This window comes from Aspergillus niger (assembly GCF_000002855.4).
Source record: "Aspergillus niger supercontig An04".
NCBI lineage: Eukaryota > Fungi > Ascomycota > Eurotiomycetes > Eurotiales > Aspergillaceae > Aspergillus > Aspergillus niger.
Genome location: NT_166539.1, coordinates 71,465 through 94,471, shown reverse-complemented (window position 1 = coordinate 94,471; position 23,007 = coordinate 71,465). Strand labels below are relative to the sequence as shown.

The following is a 23,007-nucleotide window of genomic DNA, read 5'->3' as shown; positions in this document are numbered from 1 at the left end:
CCCCCTCTCCCCTCCCGGTTGGTCCACCAATCTCGACGACCATGTGGTTCCATATCGATCTTCCAGAGATAGTAAGTAACAGCTACCAGACAGGCCCAAATGCCTGCCTGAGAATAGGAACATTTTTCCCTCTATGGAGTATACAGCAGCCCGCTTTGTAACAGTCGTCAAATACACAAAACGAATTGCATTAGTACGACTACAATTGTCTACCAACTAGGCTCTGCGTAGTCTCCTCCCCCCCCCCATCCTGCAGCATTCTCCCGAGATTCTACGGTCGTATATTCCCTGTCAAATTATGCAGTGCCGAGAGGAGCTGAATTCTGTCGGCCCAGGATTCGAAACGAATGCAACAACGGGCCCTTTCCGGACTAGTTGGATAGTGTGTCTTAAAAAGAAAAGCCGTTCAATTGAGCCAACCGAGACAGTCAGTCGAAAAAGAAAAAGCCCCAAGAAGCTACTGCTGCTACTGCATGGCCATCCTTCCATTCCCACACCCACTCACCCCCTTGATGATAAGTCAACCTCGCATGTTGAGCGATTGAGGTGTGTGGGTGTGGGGGAGAATGGGCCCAGCATGGCGGGCTCCTAATCTAGCTACTAGCTTTTCCAACTTCAGTAAATAGAAATAGGCTTGGAGATTTGTCCTACCGATGGACGGCCTAAGGGCGCAGTGTCGAACCGAGTGATCCAATTACATTCGTTCCCTAGGCTTTGAAACGAGCGGAAAGTGAGTGTGAGTGTGTGAGTGTGTGAGTGTGCGTGGCTTAAGCAGGATGTTTGTTGGACTTGACTTGGATGGTGTCTGCCAGGAGGGGGCTGAAAATGAAAAAGCGCGGCTTTTACAATCCAGTGGTATGTTGGGTGGCCTCGTATTAATACTGTATCAGTACGGGGCTACTAGGTAATTAATTAATTGATTTGTTGGGTATGGTTACACAACTTTTTGCTCTTCTTCTTCCCATCACACCATGTGAGGCTGGGTGATTGTTCAATAAATGAGAAATTTATATAATTGTCTTATGATTTTGAATAGTCTTCTTGTGCTTGATGAATGCGTTTCAATGATTATGTTGTTACTGTTTCAAGTGTCCCATGCCGACGATCCGCGGAGATACATACTTACATACATACATACTACTTCGTGTATGAAGGAGCGTTACTGTAGACCTCAGGCATTCAAATATCTCCCAGAATGAACCAACTAACTACTAGTACTAACCCATTAGCTAATGGTTCATCCTAGACCGGTAGCCCCCAAAGACCCATTTACCAGGATATAGTAACTAGGCACCTACTCCAATACTACCTACCATAGTAGTAGCACTACTACCACTGCGGCCTTTGTCTTTGTCTTTGTCGCTTAAATCCGACAGGTTCGGGTGAACCATGGAAATAGAGGAATTTCCGCGCCTGTATCTAGGCACGTTTTAATCTCCATCGGCTAGGGTGATTGGTGGGCGATGTCACCATCCTCCATTAGCTAGTAGGGAAAACTAATCTACTAGTCAGATAGTAACCCATCCTTCAAATCAGATCATAATGCTCTCGTATTAACGACGTTTTTTGTGCAGATTACCGCTGGATTTCTCTCTCCTTCCTTCCCTCAAGCGGCATTCCTTCGAACCATGTCTTGGGCGAACCATATGCAGAAACGGGTCAATTTGGATGGAGCACGTGGTTGTTGCCGTATACTTTATTTAATGTAGTACGCAGTGCTCCGTGGTACTTTGCTCTACTAGTCATCTACCAGTGTCCGGTTACCTCTTTCGTATCGCCCGGCACGGCTCTGTTCGGCCTTAATCACTGCCGGGTCGTATTCTGCGTATCTATGAGTTACGCTGATTACGGGTGCTAGATGTGGTTACCTAACCACTGTGTCTAGTAGTTTACTAGTATAATAGTAATGAACGCAGTAGTTACTACATCGAGGAATCCTTTCGACATCCACACACACACAGCCCCAGGAATGCACACACAGACGCACAGTTTCTTCAGCTCCTGAGTTTCAAGCATCATGTCCCGTCGTCTGCCTTCTTTGGCTCTTCGGTCTCTACTGACCTTACATGCTATGCAATGCATGATTCTCAAAATAGCCCCATCCAATCATGCCCGCGTGCGCCCGCTCGCGCTGACTTCCAAATCTGGATAACTGTCAGGTAATCATTGGAAAAGTGCCATTTGGGTGCCGACCATGAGGCACCGGCATCAGGCTACTAGTCTAGTAGTTACTGACTGACCACCTGCGTCAAGTCTATCTGCAGGTCGAGGACAAACTGGGATTATGGGAAAGAGTGGTGCGTGTGTGTGTGTGTGTGAGTGTGAGTGTGCCTCGATTGACACGAGCAGCGCCCCTTCTAGTGCACGGTCTCGACTTCTGCCACGTTGCACCCCTCGATCTTGGCAGCACACTAAGGATAAAGATCTCACCTATTCCGAACGGGTGGTGGGAATGAGGGGAAAGGGAGGGGAGAGGGGAGAGAGAGAAAGACGGAAGGGGGGCGGCGCTGCTCATCCACTTTCTTAGTTACTCTTCTTCTGAAAAGTCACATTCCTTTCCATTATAGGTAAGCCAATGACTGTCGCTGATTTGTTGGCTGACTTGCTTCTGGACGGTGTGGTGTTTGTTTCATCTATCTTTGTCACCCATCATGTCCATGGGCCATACCTTGCCGATGCTTGGAAGTTGCAGTTGGAATGGGCGCAATGAGACATGGAGAAAGGAGAGAAACTCGCAGATCAGTTGATCACTTGATTTCCTACCTTCGATCCAGCACAGCCCGGGTTGCGGACAGTCCGGAGATGGGGAAGATAGCCTTGTTTCGGAGGCTGCCAATCTCCAGCCCCGAAGTTGACTTGACTCTCTGTTCCCGCAATGCAGCCTTTCAGTTGTTGAGTTAGTTCCGTTTGTGCTTTTCTCCTTTCTGTTTTATTTTTAACATTAAGGTTTCTTATTTTATCTTCCATTATCATCGAGTACCATAAGATGTCGTATTTTTGTTATCGGTTAGCGCTTCTAAGCATGACTTTGTAGATATGGTCTTATCGCGAAGTGGTCAGTACTCCTTACTTCCCATAATGGGGAATTTGATGGATGCATGCACAGTGCCCCGAGATTATTGCATTATCAAGGACACTGCTCGTACCTGGTGCTGGTGCATACAACATTCCAACCACTACTGCCAAGGAGGCATTTAGATAGGAGGCTATGTAGCTGCGGAAGAGAATCACAATTCGAAGAGCCCCGAATGTCAAGGCTCTTGCCCGATTCGGGGTGTAATCTAAGGACCAAAGACCCCTGCGTACTGTTAGTGGATGCCATTACAAATCAGATCGGCAACCCCCAAGAAAGCCTGTGGGTACTAACCGGGAGGGGAGCGACGGAGCGGGGACCAGCTGGATCCACTGGTAGACGAGCGGGCCAGTGACATTGCACAAAAGGCGAGAGGCTTTTCAGCCCCAAGGTGACATGCCTCCCTTGCAATTGGCTGTACGAATTAGTTACCGTATTTGGATATTGGGCCTTGGAGATGCCTTAAGCATTCTCCCATGTTTTACCTCCTATGAGGCTCAATCACTTGCATATTTCAGTCTGATTGACATACACTGCCTCAAAGCCAGGTATCAACGACTTCCCTCGTCTGCATCACCGTCTATGTGTAGGGCTGATGGCAGTTACGGTCCATGGTCCGTGGTTAATTGGTCCAACGCTGAATTCCCCCAGCCTGATTCAAGATCAAAGAGGTAGTGGATTGGCCTCCTAGTACGTCAAGCCTTCGATGAATCACACATCACATGTATTGCCCGGTCGGGATGTCTAGCTTCTGAAAGCGGCGAAGCATTTTTCCTTTACCCTGGCTCTAGTCTTCTCTGTGAGAGTCTGGGTCCGCATGTGTGCCCCCATCTGATACAAGAGATCGCAACCCATGACTCTACCCGACTAGTACACATGTAACCATATCTCGTATGGGTGTGCCTGGCTATTCTGTCCTCTTTCGTCATCAGGCCTCGCGTGCCGAACCTGTGCACTAGAGACGGGCACATAGCGTCCTGATTGGTCCAGGACAGTGCTCGTATATTTCTGCATGCCGATGGCCTATGTATTACTACTGCATGAGGATGCACTTTTCGACAGGGATTTGGGGGAGCGCCTGCGGCGGCCAAGGGCCGTCAGACACTGAATCGAACCTTCTGGTACATATCTAGAAGCACTGGTCCTTGGCGGACGGCACAACTGGTTGGTATGTTTGCTTGCTCGGTCGTCTCACTGGCTGGCTTCTGCGGCATTCAAGAATATTAATAATACTCAAGAATGCAGTGTGCACCAGGCTTGCAGTAGTCTTGACCGTTAGCTCCAAACCCGCAATATTTTCTTAGGTGCAGAGCTATTTCCTGAGAAGGGTTTAGTATATAGGGAAGGATACCGTATTATCGTTCCCAATGTATATTGAACAACTTGGACTGGTAATCTAGGTCGGAAGAGGTAGTTGGACGCTAAGTGGGAAATAAGTTAGCGTCAGGTCAGTCAATGAATCACGTTGGAGGACTATTCTGTAGTACTAGTAGCCTCTGGACTGTCAGTCTAGCCATGTCGGATAGACCGGCCAGTAATTTCCGCGCGCGCAACTTCATTCTCAGTGGGCGTGAGTCACAATTGACAGGATGGCATGGTTTAATCTTGGCCGCCCCGCACGCCGCCAGGAATGGGAAGATGACGAAAACCCACTTGGACAAAGTACGGGGACTCCACGTGCAAAGGTCATGGCGTCTGACGGGAAGGGAGGGATGGTGCAATCCTTATCGGCCATGCTAAATTAATGCCAGCACGCCTCGTGGGAAAGAGACGGAGGCATTCATGCGACGGCTCAATGCCCGGCCTGAGGAATCCTCAAGCTTTCAGGAACCTTGTCAGACTTTCATAGATCTGACGATCATTATAGTCACATTTTGTGCCCCTTCATAAGATTCAACGAGATGCCACTCAGAATCATAATATCAATGGTGTTTCGTAAGAAGGAAAAAAAATAATAAAGAAGGTTATTTCTTGATTAAACATGGCTGAAAGGCCGAAGAATGGCAACAATGCCTCTCCTTTCCCCCCTTGGTGCTCCTCCACAATTACAACAATATATTGTTGGCCCCATTTCCGCAACAATTGATGCGTTGCTATCCTAACGTGGCGGCGACGTGAGGCCAACATTACCTAGTCTTCCGCCCCCTCAACCTAGCAGGGGACTAGTTTCAGAACGGAGCGACGGCAGAAATGGCCCCCATTTTCATATCTGCTGCTCCGTATCGCAATCTTTTCTCATAGGTGCCCATGCCCACAGACCCTTGACGCCAGTGTACGGTGTAATAAGCCGGGCACATCTGTGACAACCCGCTCGCTTACTGTTTGCGACCCATGCCACACCCTTCATGCTCGAAATGAGCACACCGGCGTGACTTGATGATTCAATGATCGACACACTGAAGCTGATTGTGTGCTGAAAATAATATTGAGTGCATAGTTGCAACAGTGGCTTGTTGTCTCGCAGTCTTTGTCCGTTGGGAGAACATATCCCTAGTACTACCATGTGTTGATGAGAGTGACACCACTAAACGAGCGTACCAATCACCATCCGTAGATATCGCAAGGTAGTACTAGCCTTGGCCCATTAGTAGTCCACAAAGTGCATGGGGCATTGCTGCGGTTATCTAATATCCAGAGAGCTAGTTTTGGTCACAATAACGTTCAACAGTGGATATAGTACAGGTCTGTTCAACGATTTTGACCAGAGTTGGATTTTATGAACCTAATGCTGCAGATTACTAGTACAATGACAAAACCCCATGGGCGCTTGTTACTTCTGCATTTGCCCCGTTAGCTTGGAAATTCTAAGACGGACAAACAGAGCTGCGGTCTGTTTGATGTCGCCGTGGTAGCCAAACCACTGTAATGGACTGGGTGCCTAAGGTGGAAGCAATCCGCGTTTTGGCTGGTTGCAGGACTAGTGATGCAGAAGCCAGCACAGCAGAGCCTCATCCACGGTGCGTGCGTGTATAGCTGCGTGTGTTGTGTGTCTAGAAGTGTGTGTGCACAGCCAACTCGGGCGTTCGTATATCGCAAACGCCTTACCTTGCTTGGTAATAAGTGCTAGTGGTAGTTAGTTGTCGGCCTGCCCGATGGGGTGGTAGTACAGGTATCGGTCCGTACCATGGACCAGGAGTGTCTGGAAGGCTCCGTAACGCCGTATTAAACTAGATGGGTAACTGGTAGTAATGACTTCCGAGTTCAATGACAGTATCATCTATGGTTGGGATGTGATTTCCAATCCTAGAATTAATCATTAATAAGAGCCACGGGTAACCATGGCCGCCTAAGACTATCCGTTTGAGAAAATATTGAGAGAGCCATTAGAAATCCATTTCGTCAGTTGTCTCGGAGACGGTAAATGTGCTGTCCGAACTCCGCGGACTGTCCGGGACGGACATAGTTCTGCCGACCTCATTCCGGCAATCACCAATCAATTTAACAATCAATCAAATGATTCCTTGTACGAGTGTATTGGAGACTACTCGGTCCCGGTCAGTAGATTAATCAGAACCCTTGGGAGTCGAGTTACGTCAACTCCTTCGGACATCAGTTGTGTAGTGGTGGGCCAGGTCGATCTCTATCGAGCTGCTGCGAGCTAGGCAGGCAGCTGCCTTCCTTCGCACGGGTAATTGTGGAGGAAGAATTGATTGATGGGTTGATTGATTGCTGTCACCTCGTGGCAAAAGCTCGGGATTTACTGCGGCTCGACCAGCTCCGTGTTCAGAACACTAGTATGGAGTACTGATGGGGCTAATACCTCCTCATTTGCGCTTTGCAGGCCTTAGGCAGTGACGACAGGATCTAGTGAACATCTCGCCAAGACCGTAACCCTGCTGCTTGGGCCAGCGTTGGAGCACATTGGTCGTGGAGGTGCCCCGTCTGTCGTTTCAGATTCTGTCGGCTTCATGGCCCACTCTCGAGCTAGCACACTGCCACACTGCTCGGTTGAACTAGAAGTGTTTGCGAGGTCACGGCGATCAACATCTCTCGAATCTGTTGGTATGACGGGTATGGAGGGGTTCCACCACCCATTCGCATAGACTCCCACTACTGGCTGGAAGGCCATTGATGGAGCATTTGGTGAGAATCGAATCAATCCGTCTCGGAATAGAAGGGACGGAGAGACTGACGGAACGGATCCTGCCGGCAGAGTAAGGCATAGTGGAACACAGGTCTATCACTATCACTACTACTAAGTACTCGATGATCCGCTCGCAAGTGATTGTTGCCTGGATGGGGTTCAGTAGCCTGAGGTTGATTGGTCTTTCTGGAAGTCGCCCGTAGCTGCGATCTCAATGCTATGAACTACGAACTACTCCGCAGTTCATAGGGGTACACTGACTTCTGGAGAACTGAAAGTATGGGTGAACTGGTAGGTGTTGGATGACCCGTGTCCGGGCACTGCTTTCCTAGTAGGTCGGGGCCGAAACCGGACAGCCACGCCCTACTGGCCTTCGTGACTGGGATCCCGTGGGCGTGCATCTACTCCATTGATGAGATATCCTATGATCAATGAGTCTGGCGAGGTACGCATCTGGCAGCTGTCGATCATCCTGTGTCGATTATTACAGCTCGACAGTATATTAGCAAGGATATTGTTGTGTAGCGATGCTATTTACAGAAACGGCTGGGCGTGCCAGCAAACCAATTCATCCGAGTCACAGCCCATGTCCAACACAGCTACCCTTTGCACCTCACGAGGGGGTGAAACGCAACCAACTGAGACAGGGGACATGCCTCAGGCGTCCTGCAAGTAATCGCTCCAAGGCACGGCTGACTACGTCTGCCATGACCCGTTATCTGCAGGCTCCTCGCGTGTATCGCCACCGTCCTTGGCCTTCGTTGCTGGACGAAAGTGTATGTCGTGCAGAAGGCCGCAGGATGATGTTTCCGTCTTGTCTAGGATTACCTGGCAGACTCCTTCAAGCCCGCCTCCTGAGAACGCCAAAAAGAAAAATTTGCCCTCCATTACTTGGGTACTCCAATCGCCGTTAGGTCGCAAGATGCAAGGGAAAAACCCGCCTTTCTTTTGATGTGATGCTCGTGCTCGCCAAGAACAATCACCACTAAAATCGACGTATAGTAAGAAAAATTCCAACAAGACCAGCCATTTGATATCCATCTATCATCAAGATATACCAGAGATACCAGAGAAAATCTAGCAAAATCTAGCAATGCAAGCTTAAAAGACCATTCCCATATCTTAAGACTTTTCGCTAATTTAGAGGACATAGCTACTGGTCAGTTAGCAAGCTGAAACATCCATAGAGAAATAAGCAGACACTAGACTTACCTCCAAGGGTGACTCTCATCACCATACTGGATACCCTCGATCCAGTTCTTCATCTGAAGAGCAATTTCGCCTGCTTCCTCAGTTTCCTTCAGGCCGCAGTCGACCAGCTTACCCCGGTAGCTGATTGTCCGCACGGGACTGACAATAGCTGCGGTACCGGCACCGAACACCTCGATCATTCTGCCCTCCTCGGCCGCTTCGGCGACTTCGGACATCTTGAGCTTACGCTCGGAGATGTTCCAGCCCTTGGGCACCAGCCTTTCCCTGGCCAGCCCCAGCACGGAGTCTCTGGTCACACCCTCGAGGATCGTTCCGTCCAGAGGCGCAGTGATCAGTTCCTTCTGGCCAGTTTCCTTGTTCTTCAAGGCAACGAAAAGGTTCATGGTGCCGACCTCAGTAATATATTCTTCCTCTCCAAAGAGCCACAGATTCTGCTGGAAGCCACGGGACGCCGCTTCCAGCTGAGGGAGAACGCAGGGGGCGTAATTGGCACCCAGCTTCTTGTCGCCAACACCACCAGGCCAGGCTCTGACAGCATAGTCGGTAGCCTCCAACGAAATGGCCTTGAAGCCAGTAGGGTAATACGGGCCAACCGGGCTTGCAATCACGAACAAAAGAGCAGAGCCCGGGGGTCCCACACCGAGGGTCTTTTGAGTTCCAATCATCGTGGGCCGCAAGTACAGTGAGTAGCCCCGCTCACTAATTATATAAACGTAAGTTGTTATCCTCAATCATCAATTGGTGTGCTTTTCACCAACCTTGGGATGAACCTGCTGTCCAGCTTCACAAACTCTCCAATCAGCTTGGTGAGGGCCTCGCCATCAAAGGAAGGCAAAGCAATGCGCTTCGAGGATTTGTTCAAGCGCGCCATGTTCTTGTCGGGACGGAACAAGCGGATCTGACCAGACTCGTCTTTGTAGGCCTTCATACCCTCAAAACACTCGAACGCATAGTGGAAAACACAAGCCGACGGGTCGAGACTGAGGTTCTGGTACGGAACAATCTGGGGGGAGTGCCATCCCTCCGTCGCGGTCCATTCAATCGACAGCATATGATCTAAGATAGAATGCGCATTAGAAACTGGACACCGCCTGGAAGCGACACGTGCTCGTCATACCGGTGAAAGTCTTGCCAAAGACCAAGTCCTTCGGGGCAGTCAATTCCTTAGGAGTAGTCGTCTTCGAGACGGTAAGTTTCGAGGGGTCAAGGGGGGCTAGTTGGGAGGCAGCAGCTGAAGTAGCACTGAAGCATCTCTTCCATAACTGAGCCGTTGCGGGAGATTGAAAGGCACGCGGTGCGACGAGGCTTTGCAACGCCCTGCGACGAGCGAATTGAAATGACTTCATAATTGCTTGCCGGCTTTAAATAACAATCCAGGCGATAATAACTCCAGAAAGAAAGAACAAGAATCCCAGAATATGGAGAGTAAAAGCAGCGCAGGAGAAGAACCACGACAGGAAACGAACCAGAATAATGCACCGAAAGGACCGAGGGCGGGCTGTGGAGCTTAAAAAGGCGGATAAGAACGGTAGTCTATGACTCTTGCCCACGGACTACGGCACCAACTCCGAGATTAAGGTCTGACAAGGCCGATTTGGGTTCAATCATGGAGACCACACTAAGCGAACCTTTGAATCTGGGCGTCCCGCCAGTACGTAAATAGTATCTACATGAGCAATTGTACTGGCTATATTGCAAACTCTCCAACCAATCGATGGACTGGTAAATCAGTGACCCCAGAATGATCCCTCTCTGGTCAGTCTCCGTTGGTGAGTCCGACGTCGGCGAGGAGAGTTGCCGGCAGTAAATCCGCGATCCAGCCAGGCGGTGAGTCTGGGGAAAGACCCTCCCTTCCCGTTCTCGTTCCTCATTGGCGAAGGAGCGTCCCTTGCACGTGATTCTCTCCGACCGGGCAGATTAGCAGCGGCCAACTGATACCTGAAAGCTATCGGAGGGGAGAGAGAGATCATATTGATTACACTTAAGAAAGCAGAGGCCGGGCAATGTATGATAGCGAAGAAACCGTTCGCCTCGTTTACGCTTGAGGAGGCCCCAATTTAACATTGTCCGCTTCGCGTCCCCTCTTCCTCTTTCGGTTCATTTTATATAATACTATTCTTGTAATATTTGTTCCCCTATCTTCGGTGTCCCTGTCCTTCCACCCTGTCTGGCGGGATTGCATTGCATACTTCCAGTGTTACGACAATCCCACTTGATGCATTGAGCCCATTGCGGCGGAACTTCCCTTCTTTCTCTCAGCGTTGTTGTGTCTTCTGTGGTGAGAAGTGAAACAAACAAAAATGTTTTCGTCTGCGCTCAAATCCCTGAGCTCTAACATATCGTCCAACTACCACATCTCTCCACACCCCACCGTGGTCTCCGGTCCTTGGAAAATCCATGATGGGAAGAAGAAATCTACCGGAACCACAGCGTCAATCTTTATATTCGACAAGAAGGTTCTCGAACCAAGATCAAGTGGACTTGGTAGTCGTTCCAGCTCTTCAACCAAAAAGCTGCAAGAAGATGTTGTTGAACGCCTGAAGCGGGAAGCGAGCAACCTTGCGCGGCTCCGGCATCCGTCTGTCCTTCAAGTGCTGGAGCCTGTCGAAGAGACTCGTAATGGCGGACTCATGTTTGCTACAGAACAGATTACCGCATCTCTTGCAGGACTACTGCAGACAAAAGATGCGCAGGAGAACACTTCGAGGATCGGCTCCAGGTCCAGCCGTTACATGGTGGAAGAGCCCGACGGCACGCGCAGGCGAAGAGACCTCGAGATCGACGAGCTAGAGATCCAAAAGGGCTTATTGCAAGTTGCCAAAGGTCTCGAATTCCTCCACGAGTCTGCCGGGCTTGTCCACGGCAATTTGAACCCCGAAGCCATCTACATCAATGCCAAATCGGATTGGAAAATCTCTGGCCTTGGATTTGCCGGCCCCGCGAGCTCTACTGAGTCGCGTTCTACTCTCCCACCTTTGGCTCTATCAGAAGTTCTCTACCAAGACCCACGCCTGCCTCAATCTGTGCAATTGAATCTGGACTATACTTCGCCCGATTTCGTCCTCGATACCAACGTCACTCCTGCAGCGGATTTGTTTTCACTCGGTCTTATTATAGTGGCGCTCTATAACTCACCCCATGTTTCCCCGCTACAGACGCATTCCAACGTGAATACGTACAAAAAACTTCTCAGCTCTCCATCCAGCACTCCCTCCCAAGGCAATAACTTCTTATCTTCGGGCCCGATTCCAAAGGACGTCCTTTCTCACGTTTTACCCAGGCTGATAACGAGAAGGCCTGCTCAGCGTCTGAATGCACGCGAGTTTCAGCAATCTCAGTACTTCGATAATATTCTGGTCTCGACCATTCGCTTTCTGGAGTCTCTACTTGCGAAAAATGCCAACGAAAAGTCGCAGTTCATGCGTGGGCTTCAACGGGTCCTGCCAGAGTTTCCAGCCTCCGTGCTAGACAGAAAGGTTTTGGGCGCCTTACTGGAGGAGCTGAAGGATCGTGAGCTTTTGCCGCTTATTTTGAGCAATGTGTTTGCAATCTTGCAGCGCATTCCCAATGCACGCCGCGCGTTCCCGGAGCGAGTGATACCTCAGCTCAAAGAGGCTTTCCCGACAGGGAAAGGTGCTGTCCAAGACCGCGACTCTAAAAGAGATGCGGGTCTTTTGGTCGTCCTAGAAAATATGCACGTCGTGGCAGATAATTGTTCTGGAAAGGAGTTCAAAGAAGGTCGGTAGAATCGAAGATGCGCGAATGAGTCATAACTAACCTTAGCAGACATCTTGCCCCTGATTCGTCTGGGACTCGATTCACCCACACACACCTTGGCAGATGGTGCAATCAAGTGCTTACCGGTTATTCTCCCGGTCCTTGACTTTAGCACTGTCAAAAACGAAGTTTTCCCGCCTATAGCTTCGACTTTTAGTCGGACTAACAGTCTTGCCATCAAAGTGCGTTGTCTGGAAGCATTCGCTGTTCTTTGTGGCGGCTCCATGGGAGGCAAGGAGGCAATTGGAGATGATCTATCGGGCGTAAGCCAAACAAGCAAGTCGCAGTCCATGAAGTCATCCATCTTAGACAAGTACACGATACAAGAAAAGCTTGTCCCGTCATTGAAAGCCATCAAAACCAAGGAACCAGCTGTCATGATGGCTGCTTTGTCTGTCTTCCGCCAAATCAAAACCGTGGCGGACACCGACTTTCTTGCTCTGGAAGTCCTCCCGGTTCTCTGGAGCTTCAGTCTCGGACCCCTCCTTGACCTGCGTCAATTTGGGGAATTTATGACTCTAATCAAAGATATCTCCTCGAAGATCGAAAAAGAGCAAACAAAAAAGCTCCAGGAGCTTTCGTCCGGAGGAGATACTGGAGGGTTCCAGAACGGCACTGGGTCTTCTTCAGCAGCCTCGATCTCGACGGGGCAGTCTAACATGGACAACACGAGAGACAACTTTGAGCGTCTTGTTCTAGGACGAACGGCAGCTACGTCCAATGATCAGGATATTGACCAATGGGGTAGTCTCACCTCAGGCCCTCCTGCAGTGCAGTCTAGTACTGCTCAACCGACATCGCCTGCAGGCTTCTCCTGGCCTTCTAGTACTACAAGTCCAGGTGCGAAAGGGAGCATGCTCCCGGCGCAAAACAATCTCAGCATGCGTTCGATCACTCCTGATTACAGCTTGAACACATTCCCGTCTCTAGCACCTGCCACTCGGGCAAAATCTCCCCCAACGCCATCATTTCCTACTCTGCAGCCTTCGCCTTCTTCATCGTGGAGCATACCAAACCCCGCAACTAATCAGCAATCGACTCAGAGATCTAATGTTTCGGGTATTTCTCTGGGAGCGTTAGCGAACATGAAGACACAGGCTCCTATGCCTAGCCAAGCCACTCAAGCTGCTCCCAATTACTCTGCATTTTCAATCCCTCCGCCTCCGTCGGGCCACAGCTCCGTTGGATCGTTTGGCAGTCCCGGAGGACTAGCTAAGCCGGGGGGCTCGGCTTTTGGTACAACTGCCTCCTCCAATGCGTTCCTAAACAACAGTGCGCCACAAGCAACACCAAAGCAAGGCCTCGATAAGTACGAGAGCTTGCTGTGAACCCCGGGGGTAAGGTTATACAATGGTTTCAACCGCATATTTTACAAATTATAGCCATCAGGCTCTGATACTCTTTGGGATTTCCCCTTTATTTCGTTTTGTCTTTCTAGCATAGTCACCGGTTATGTTGTGTGTACAGCATCATGCATGATTCCCCCATGGTTTCAGGCGTAGTTCAAAATGGGCTTCAAAAAGTTTTCATTTCCTCCATTGTCTAAGTTGGCTCCATATGGAGCAAAAGAAGGGATGTGACATATCTAGTATACTACATCATCAGACTACATCGTGGTAATGGAGCATGAGGAGAGGGCAGTGTTGGTGTGAGTTGTCTGTGGTGGAGCAAGAGTCATGGAAGCGATAAGTGTAGGCTCCACTTTTTTTGTTGCCAAGCAACCCGATAGTAGATTGATACTATTCCATTCGACTGCAATCTAGGTTCCTTTCCCCGACGGTGACCCGACGTAGCAGTGACGGAGATTCTGGGTACCCACGGCCACCAACAGCTCTCCAGGAATGCAACCTCCTCTTCGAGGCGCCTTGAGACGCTTTCCGTCGGCTCAGCGTTTTGTCCTCCCCCACCGCCCCTCGTCCCTGCTGCCCCTCCGTCATCGTCTGCCTCCTCTCCACCTCACCCGCTGCTCTTCCTCGTCTGTAGCAAATACCCTTCCTTCATCCTCCGATTCCCTGATTCACCCCCCTCACCAAGCCACAATGGACGCCCAGGTCAAGCAGCACTACCTGGCCGACTCTCCGCCAACCGTGGTTCGCTTGGAAGTCAAGTCTCACTTTGACAATCTCACGGACCCGAAGCTGCGGAAATACGCCCATTATTTGAGCAGGTGCGCCTAAATCCCTATAGCCCATACATTTGCTAGTATTTCGGTGTCATGTGGCGTCTCGCTAACATGCATGTGTGTGTAGAGCTGCCTTTGAGGGAACTCGTATCACCCTCCGTCAGGTCTCGCCGGAGTCCGAGCCTATTTACGACCTCATTCTCGAGCTTCATCGGGCCTGTGATGGGAACTGGTCAGAACTTGCTCAGAAGACCAATGTCAGCGATGAGCATCTACGCTACTTCTTGGAGTATGCAACCCAATTTCTTGGGAATTGTGGTAACTACAAGGGTTTCGGAGACTCGAAATTCATTCCCCGACTCCCGGTTGAGGCTTTCCAGGCTTTAGCTTCGGCCACGCCAAAGACAAAGGCTGCCTTTGACTTGGCCAACTCTACTGGTGGTGGCATCTACGAGACTGATGAGCAGTCCCGTATGCACCTCGGCTACCCGGAGGGGGGACACATGACAACATACTACCCCGACTCACCGTCTATCACAAAGGATGAAATCACGGCTATCGGAGATCTGATGGAGGCGAAAGGATTGCCGTTGGAGAACACAAGACTCAAGAAGACCGAGTCCGGTGACTTCCAACTATTGATTGCATCGGGTGTTTCCTCACCACCCGTGCGGGATAGAGATCTTGGCGATGCCGAGATCTTCGAATTGGATGGAAAGCTCAAGGGAAAGACGCTTCGTCTCGTCTTTGGTGACTATCGGGAGGAAATGGCGAAGGTCGCTCACAGCGTAAAGCAGGCGGGACTCAATGCAGCAAATGAGAACCAGAAGCGGATGTTGGATGCATATGCCATGTCATTCGGCTCTGGCTCGATTGAAGCATTCAAGGAGAGTCAGAGGATCTGGGTGAAGGACCAGAAGCCGGCTCTAGAGACGAATCTGGGCTTTGTCGAAACCTACAGAGACCCCCACGGTGTGAGAGGAGAATGGGAAGGATTTGTTGCTCTGGTAAGCGTCACTTCAGATCTCAAGACATATCGCTCGGACAGCTAACAGAGCTCCCAAAACAGGTCAACTTGGAGCGGACACGTGCTTTTGGAAAATTGGTGGACAGTGCCGAAGCCATGATCCCCAAGCTTCCTTGGGGTAAGGATTTTGAGAAGGACAAGTTCCTGAGTCCTGACTTCACCTCCCTGGAAGTGCTGAGCTTCCAGTCTTCTGGTATCCCGGCTGGTATCAATTTGCCTAATTACGATGATATCCGGCAAAACCTTGGATTTAAGAACGTCTCCCTCGGCAATGTCCTTAGCGCAAAGGCTCCTAATGAGCCTGTGCCTTTCATTGCGGAGAAGGATCTGGAGGTCTACCGTAGATGCCGTGATGCTGCGTTTGAGGTTCAGGTCGGCATTCATGAATTGCTTGGTCATGGAACCGGAAAGTTGCTCCAGGAAACAGCCCCTGGGGAGTACAATTTCGATGTCTCCAATCCCCCCATTAGCCCAGTGACGAACAAGCCTATCTCATCCTGGTACAAGCCTGGGCAGACTTGGGGCTCGGTGTTTGGAGCAATGTCTTCTTCCTATGAAGAGTGCCGCGCGGAGTGTGTCGCCATGGCGCTCAGCTGCGACTTTAGCATCCTGCAGCTGTTTGGTTTCGGCGACGGTAAGGAAGATCTGGCGAACGAGGCCGGTGACGTTCTTTTTGCAGGATACCTGCAGATGGCTCGTGCTGGTCTCGTGGCTCTGGAGTTCTGGGATCCCAAGACGCAGAAGTGGGGACAGGCCCATATGCAGGCCCGATACAGTATCCTACGTACCTTCCTCGATGCTGGAGGCGAATTTGTCAAGCTCTCATACACTAAGGATGACCTATCCGATCTGGAGATCCACCTGGACCGTTCCAAGATTCTGACTCATGGTCGTCCTGCTGTGGAGAAGTACCTGCAGAAATTGCATGTCTACAAGAGTACTGCAGACTTTGAAGCAGGCAAGAAGCTCTATGACGATATCACATCAGTCGATGAGTGGTGGGGTACCAAGGTGCGCGAGATTGTTCTCAAGAACAAAATCCCTCGCAAGGTCTTCGTGCAAGGCAACACTATCTTGAACGGGGATGAAGTAACCCTCAAGGAGTACGAGCCTACACTTGAAGGAATGATCCAGAGCTTTGTGGAGCGTAATGTCTAAACGAAAGGCGTTGAGGACGAGACCGGAGGAGTATTAATGTGTTAACACGATTAATATCGCCGGATACTCGACGCTCTTTTGTCTGCATGGTGGTACATATTGGGTGGAAATGCGGCACACTGCCTGCTTTAGTAGTATGGATTGGATCTATCAGACATGCATCATCAATATGGCCTGCATATAATCAGAATTCCCTCTCCTACCATCTATCTCCTAGTACTTGAGAACCTGCTCTCCGTGGTTGCTATGAATCATGTGACTGGGAAACGTGGGGGATCGCCACTTTGACAGGCAGCTTTTCCCACCAAAGACGATTAGCCTTGGAGGGATGCAAGATTATCGATAGAAGGCAATATGAAGCGACCTTGTCGTAGACTGTGCGTCACGTAGCTAAATTGAACAGCCAGGTGATTGCTGGTCATCAAGCTGGGAGGAGCGGCGGCGGGAGCGATCAGCCAATGTCCGCAGTCGAGAGCAGCCGGTGGATCAAGCGCCGCCTCCTCTTTCCTCCTCCCTTCAGCAACAGCGGATTCCAGGCTCTCTCGTGCCTGTAAGCGCTTCCTCTCCATCCTCGTTCTCTCTCTCCCCTCGTCCCTTGAACCTCCTCCACCCCACAGTCTCAACTCCTATCATTTTAGCTGCGGTCGCATTCTCATTGTTACTTCTTCTTCATTTCTTTGTTGTTCTGTCGTACCTCCAGGATAGAACCCGATTTGGATCAACTACTCGCCCCCTAAGTTCCATGTTTGAGCGCCTCTAGAAACACAACGGAGGGCTCCTGAGCGACTCGAGCAACCCGGGGTCTGGAAATACTCCGGCCAAGGCCCCTTCTCAGTGGGGTTCACCAAGCTTCCGGTAAACCAAAGGACAAGACGGCCTTCTCTCAGCATCAGTCTACAACTCCCGACACCTTGTCGTGGTCACCGAATTCTTCTGGCTCGCCTCCCACGGCGCGGCCGTATCAGTACACAGACTCCGTAGCGGAGGAGGACGACGACTTCTATACCGCACCACCGCCGCCGCATTCCCCCATTTCGGAGGCTTCGTCCTCTAGTTTCTCCTCGTCGCATCCTCCCCCTTTTTCGTCTCTTGTCTTCGCTCCGGCGACCGAATTCAATCGCGGGAAGGCTACTGTCTCCCCACCCGAATCGGCCTCAGCTCCCGTCTCCGTTCCTCTTCCCCCCGACGAAGAGTCTCTCGAGCCGAGCCCTTCTTCATCCTTAGTCGCTGAAACTAAGGCTTCTTTCTCCCAGGACCAGAAGCCGGAATCGTCAGGAAAATCTGCGGAAGAGGGAGAGCCTCCTCCGCCGTATACTGAAGGATCCAGTCCCATCGAATCGTTCACATACGTGATGGCTGCAGCAGGAGGCGCGTCGAGCATCATCACGCAGGTGCAGCAGACCGGCGGGCCGCCGATCAATACATTAGGAGGTACGAAAGCCATTTCCCATCTAACGGGAAAGTCTTTTCTTTTGCTGACTGTTTTGCATGGATCTTAGACATCGGTGGGGATGAACATATCACTCTTGATCTCCGGTGAGAATTCTCTATCAGCCCTGAGTCAAAGTAAAGTCTTAGACCTCCTAACCAATGTCACAGGGGAACCCGCTTTACCCTCTCCCGAGATGAACTTCTGACTCTCCCCGAATTTGTCCTTTTGTCACTTTTTCCAAACGGTCTACTTCCTGACGGGCACATGGGTACCTTCCATGAAGGCGACATCTATCCGGTCGACGTGAGTTAACAGTCGTTCCTCTACTATTCATCTTCCACCGCCGCTGTTCTCCCTATATCTTGCCCAGGACACGTCTCATTATTTCCCACTTTTTAGTACGATCCGGCGTCTCTGCAATACATGTTAGACTTCTTCCGATCGGTCGCTCAATCTATCCCGTCATCCTCACCATCTGCATCGACCTCTCCGGACTTGGACGTTGCTCCCGACTCCATGCAAGGAACTGCTAGAGATATGCTTCAGGACCGTGCTGGTATCATAGTGTTGCGCGAGGACCTCGATTTCTACGCGATACCTCCTCGCCCCGATATAGACCAGGCGGAGATGATCGAGGTCAAGCGCGCGGCTGCAAAATCATTGTTAAAACAAGACGGAATATTTTCTGGGCTGAGAAAGAGCGACGAAGCCGGTTCGACAGAGCAGCATCTCATAGAGATGCTTACTGCAGGGTACGTTGGCTATTCCCACTCATTATCACCTATGGTGATACAAAGAATGTTTCTTGAGACTGACAAATCGTAGTGGGTTTGATCGTGACGACCGGTGGGGCCATCGAGCCCCAGAGCCCAACAAGGCGGTAATATGTAGCCTGGCTTTGGCCAAGCTGCGTACCGACATTCGGGGTGACCTATCGAATAACAATGCAGTTGGCATGGCTCAGAAGCTCCTTCTATTCTGGAGGAAACCAGCCAGGAGATGCTGGTGGGAAGGAGTTGAGCTAGATGATGTGGAGGGAGTGGAAGGCAAAGTGAAAATTTGGATTCGTAGAGTATGGACTCTAGAGATGGTGAGTTTGCCTCTACTGCTATCATATACTCAGGATCTAACCAATATTTGCAGAGCGTAATCGGGCTTCGATAGCCTCCTCGCGGCGGTCATATCGTACCAATGGACTTTCTTGGTCTCCGCCGTTATCCTGCGATTTCTTTCATCCTCGTCGATGCATATTAGAATCGCTCCATTAGCAGCCCATTTTTGTTTTTCCTTTTCTGCGTTGCCCAGTGCACATTTGCGGAGTTGATGATATCCCCTATATCCCGAGTCTGCATCCGCAGCCTAACAGACAAGAGGGATGGCGTATTCAATTATCATTGGGTACTGTGTAATCCTGTTTATAGTTTTCATTAGCTGGCCGGACCCCATGCATTGATTTGTATTCTCATCTAATTTCATTCCTGTCCTGCTTGTCTTGTTCTCTTTTGGCCACTTAGCTCTGTTGCTGGGCTTTGACAAAGTGCGAGACTCTGTTGCTGAGTTGGAACCCATACAATGTGTCCCTACAATACACGCAAAATAACACGAGGAATAAACCGCAGACATTCAAGATTTTAGGCCATAAACGAGCTCTGTAAATTCCAACTTTGTATAATTGTACTCCAGATAGAGCTTGCCCTGTATACCCATCACGTGATGATGTGGCTGAATGGGGCCTAGCGTGGAAAGGCCGGCAGTTCTGGCAAAACGCGACGAGCAGAAAAGGCGGAGCTCGACCGCGATCACCGTCAAAGAGCAGCTTTGGCTTCAGTCCACCATCTCCATTTCGCAGCCTCAATTCCTGAACCTTGATTTCCTTCAGCAACTGCCCGCTTCAGGCGCTTCCTCCTCGCGCAGCGATACCTCGACCATAACACTCTGAAATCATTGTTTTCGCTCCTCTGCTGTCAGCCCTTTCGTCGAGCGGATTGCACGCGGCCCTGTTCGCCGATCGACTTGCGCAGTGTCTGAAAGGGACATGTCCCTGACCAGCTAAATGGCCAACATGTCCCCTCTCAGAGGTTACATCACATCATACCCGCCCCGTGTGCGCCAATATGGCAATGCGCTTCTCACCCCGATTATCCCACCCAGCCAAGTTGGCCCGACTTCACGGACGACCAAGCGAGGAACCGCCGCTATCAATTATGCGGAAGATGGTTACGACGATGAAGACTTTGAGGACAGCGAGGGTCCTCGGCGGCCAACCGGGCTAAGGAGCCTTCGACGGGAAGAGTCAACGTTCGACAAGGTGCCACTGGCGGAGAAGCTGGGGAAAGAGATACACGCCCCTGTTGAGGTCCAAGGGGTTTTTCGCGATTGGATGATCAAGAGAATGTTGCGACCAGCGTATGTGCCTCTCAACTTGATTCTTCAAGCGATTCCAGTTTACCTCTGCGTCCTTTCTGCTTTTGCTATGATACTGACTTGGAATCTTTTCTCCCTTTGTACAGTTGCGCCGATCAACTGCAAATCCAAGCGCAGCTTCCTCTTACCCTTATACCTATCCGAATTGATTTGGAGGTCCCAGCGCATCAGCCCCTAGAACCATTCCCTTTGCCGCGAACAGTCCTCGATCCCAGTATCAACCCTACCTTGCCCGCCTACAGACGGCCGGAGGCGCTGCCTGCCTATCGCATCAAAGACACGTTCCTTTGGAATCTTCACGAGGCTCTTGCGACTCCCGAAGAGTTTGCCGTAGGATTCGTTCGCGATATGGACCTACCGAATCCCCAGGCCATGACGATGGCTATTAGCAACCAGATTCGTCAACAATTGGAAGAATATGCCGGCGTTGCCCTGCATCCGTTATTCCAGAGTGTACAGCCGAAGCCTCCAGTTCCGCAGATTGGCCTGTCGCGAGATGTGTCTGCTACACCGGTTTCCACCCACGCCGCGACGCCTGACAGCAGACCCAACCAAGTAACGGTGACCAAAGAACCTCTCGTGAACGACAGCATACTAAACCCGGATGACGCGTATCGGTGCATGATCAACCTAAATATCAACTTGCAAAACAAACTGTACACGGACAAGTTTGAATGGTCTCTATTGCATCCTCCGGGTATGGCGGAGGAGTTTGCCAGAATTACGTGCGCGGACCTTGGTCTAGGTGGGGAATGGGTCGGGGCCATTGCGCATGGCATCTACGAAGCCGCTCTGAAATTGAAGAAAGAAGTATGCGAAAGTGGTGGACTCATCAGCGGCATGGGTGGTTATGGTAATGAGATCGACAATCAAGCTGCCAACGGCGCGGAGGCGGGCTGGCGTTACGATCCCGAGGGACTAGGCGACGAATGGGAACCTAAGGTGGAAACGCTGTCAAAGGAGGAAATTGAGAAGCGTGAGGGTGATCGCGAACGTCAGATTCGTCGTCTACGTCGAGAGACGGCCAGATTCTCCTCGACTGCGGGCATAACGCCCGACGCCTCCCGACAGGGCAGTGGTTACTTTGACGTCGACAGTGAGACGCCGCTCGGAAGAGGCGAGCGGAGCAAACGGAAGAGACGATTCCGCAGCCTGAGTCCCTCGGGGAGAGGAGGAACCCCTGGAGGACGAGGGACTCCGGACACTGGTTCAGGAGCTGGCTATGGTGGAGGTGGCGGTACACTTGCTGACTGGTTCGTTATGCCTATAAATTCTCTTCATAGAGCACATGCTGACCACCGCCTTTGCTCGATAGGGAGCGCCAAACTTGGAGATGCACCAACTGTATGGTTTGGGGTACGGCGGTTTGGGCCGTACGAGATGGCCCAGCAGGTCCAAGAGTAAGATTATATGCCGTCTTTCGAAGTGACTACTTGCTGACTGCCACTGCGACAGACGCTCTGCCACAACTGTGGTCTTTTGTACGAACGAGACAAGGTGGCCCCCGAATGGTCCAGAGATCTACACCGTCACGATATGCCCATCGGCCGGTAGTAGATTTGGCGGGCTTTATAAGCGTAGATGTTTCTCTTGGACCCGCGGCTCTACGCTCTGTACCTAAACGGCAGAGGTGAGACCGATCCCTCTCCCTGCTATGATACCTCGAGCAGGGGTCAGAGCAAAGAGTCTGATTCCATGTTGTTCCTCTCTCTCCACAGGCCGGCTATTTCGTATCATATCCTACGAAGTATCCCTGACGTGATGAATCCTCCTCGACAAAACCTTTTTCACCTCCCACCAAACCTGCCTTGTATTTCCCCCATGCCGGAACAAGCACTTCACACCCCCAGTCAATGTACTATCTGATTGATGATATCTCTAATGAACCTCTATTCTATAGTTGGGGCAGGCGTTTTTCTCTTTTTTTTTTTTCATACTTCCGAATTTCTTAACTACTCTTCAACCCTTTTTTCTTTTCTTACTCTCCTTAATATGTTCTTCTTGATGGATTGGTATTCATTTCCACACCTACTCTTTCTGCTATGGCGATGGGTCGGTCCACCTTTATTTCATTCTCATCATCCTTGGTTAGGGTTGTAAGGATTCTCAAAATTATTTGGTGATCATTGCTATTCTACTTTTGCTACATTACGGGGGGAGGGGGGGTTATGTATGGTCTGGTACATTAGGTTACGAGGATCAGGTGGGCACTCCTGTTTGTTTCGTTCCTCTTCGATCTATGGTGGCTCTGCCTTTTTGGTCTTATCGCCTTTTCTGTGGGGGCAATTCAGCCGATCTTATATGTGGTAGCTACTTAGTAGTCTTGCTATCGATTGATGTGTTGTATGATAGTTTCGGCATTATAATAGGAGCGAAGAGGATTAGCATATCGAGAATAAATTTACTCGTCTAAATACTTAAAATGCTAATTTCATGACTACTAGCTACTACTAGCTACTACTATTATTCTGTAGGATATTACGACAGTACTAGTAGGCTGCCAAGGAGACCTCATTGTGAATGTCATCGACATTGTACTATATATACTAAACGTGCTCGGTTCAAGCATCATCATCACAGACCACTCATCCAATGCAGGACCAACTCGAAAACACACGAACATGATGACATTCTATTCGAAATAAACTCCACAGGCGATCCAAACTAAACTAGAACTAGCAACACTAACATCAACTAA

General features: G+C 50.4%; 9 protein-coding genes across 9 annotated transcripts; 7 read left to right on the top strand and 2 right to left on the bottom strand.

Moving 5' to 3' along the window:
• Positions 1-1,829: 1,829 nt before the first annotated feature.
• On the bottom strand, positions 1,830-2,016 carry An04g00460 (hypothetical protein; the record flags this gene model as incomplete). Its single annotated transcript, XM_059747255.1, has 2 exons — positions 1,830-1,868; positions 1,960-2,016. 2 exons carry the CDS (start codon positions 2,014-2,016, stop codon positions 1,830-1,832), a joined length of 96 nt encoding a protein of 31 aa, XP_059600430.1.
• A 2,572-nt stretch (positions 2,017-4,588) lies between these two features.
• An04g00450 (hypothetical protein) lies at positions 4,589-4,881 on the top strand (the record flags this gene model as incomplete). Its single annotated transcript, XM_059747254.1, has 2 exons — positions 4,589-4,735; positions 4,825-4,881. The coding sequence occupies 2 exons, from the start codon at positions 4,589-4,591 to the stop codon at positions 4,879-4,881; spliced, it is 204 nt and encodes a 67-aa protein (XP_059600429.1).
• Positions 4,882-5,938: 1,057 nt separating this feature from the next.
• An04g00440 (hypothetical protein) lies at positions 5,939-6,821 on the top strand (the record flags this gene model as incomplete). Its single annotated transcript, XM_059747253.1, has 4 exons — positions 5,939-6,030; positions 6,151-6,224; positions 6,428-6,571; positions 6,646-6,821. The coding sequence occupies 4 exons, from the start codon at positions 5,939-5,941 to the stop codon at positions 6,819-6,821; spliced, it is 486 nt and encodes a 161-aa protein (XP_059600428.1).
• Positions 6,822-7,684: 863 nt separating this feature from the next.
• Positions 7,685-8,071, top strand: An04g00433 (hypothetical protein; the record flags this gene model as incomplete). The annotated part of the gene is made up of 1 exon (XM_059747252.1): positions 7,685-8,071. One exon carries the CDS (start codon positions 7,685-7,687, stop codon positions 8,069-8,071), a length of 387 nt encoding a protein of 128 aa, XP_059600427.1.
• A 226-nt stretch (positions 8,072-8,297) lies between these two features.
• On the bottom strand, positions 8,298-9,715 carry An04g00430 (uncharacterized protein; the record flags this gene model as incomplete). Its single annotated transcript, XM_001401369.3, has 4 exons — positions 8,298-8,310; positions 8,370-9,068; positions 9,128-9,425; positions 9,487-9,715. 4 exons carry the CDS (start codon positions 9,713-9,715, stop codon positions 8,298-8,300), a joined length of 1,239 nt encoding a protein of 412 aa, XP_001401406.1.
• Positions 9,716-10,669: 954 nt separating this feature from the next.
• An04g00420 (uncharacterized protein) lies at positions 10,670-13,474 on the top strand (the record flags this gene model as incomplete). Its single annotated transcript, XM_059747251.1, has 3 exons — positions 10,670-12,107; positions 12,156-12,352; positions 12,443-13,474. 3 exons carry the CDS (start codon positions 10,670-10,672, stop codon positions 13,472-13,474), a joined length of 2,667 nt encoding a protein of 888 aa, XP_059600426.1.
• Positions 13,475-14,185: 711 nt separating this feature from the next.
• Positions 14,186-16,453, top strand: An04g00410 (uncharacterized protein; the record flags this gene model as incomplete). The annotated part of the gene is made up of 3 exons (XM_001401367.3): positions 14,186-14,313; positions 14,396-15,275; positions 15,338-16,453. The coding sequence occupies 3 exons, from the start codon at positions 14,186-14,188 to the stop codon at positions 16,451-16,453; spliced, it is 2,124 nt and encodes a 707-aa protein (XP_001401404.1).
• A 1,352-nt stretch (positions 16,454-17,805) lies between these two features.
• An04g00400 (uncharacterized protein) lies at positions 17,806-19,049 on the top strand (the record flags this gene model as incomplete). The annotated part of the gene is made up of 6 exons (XM_001401366.3): positions 17,806-17,884; positions 17,953-17,989; positions 18,053-18,188; positions 18,285-18,637; positions 18,711-18,975; positions 19,029-19,049. 6 exons carry the CDS (start codon positions 17,806-17,808, stop codon positions 19,047-19,049), a joined length of 891 nt encoding a protein of 296 aa, XP_001401403.3.
• An 898-nt stretch (positions 19,050-19,947) lies between these two features.
• On the top strand, positions 19,948-21,863 carry An04g00390 (uncharacterized protein; the record flags this gene model as incomplete). The annotated part of the gene is made up of 6 exons (XM_059747249.1): positions 19,948-20,291; positions 20,396-20,465; positions 20,562-20,749; positions 20,900-21,562; positions 21,625-21,709; positions 21,765-21,863. The coding sequence occupies 6 exons, from the start codon at positions 19,948-19,950 to the stop codon at positions 21,861-21,863; spliced, it is 1,449 nt and encodes a 482-aa protein (XP_059600425.1).
• Positions 21,864-23,007: the final 1,144 nt, after the last annotated feature.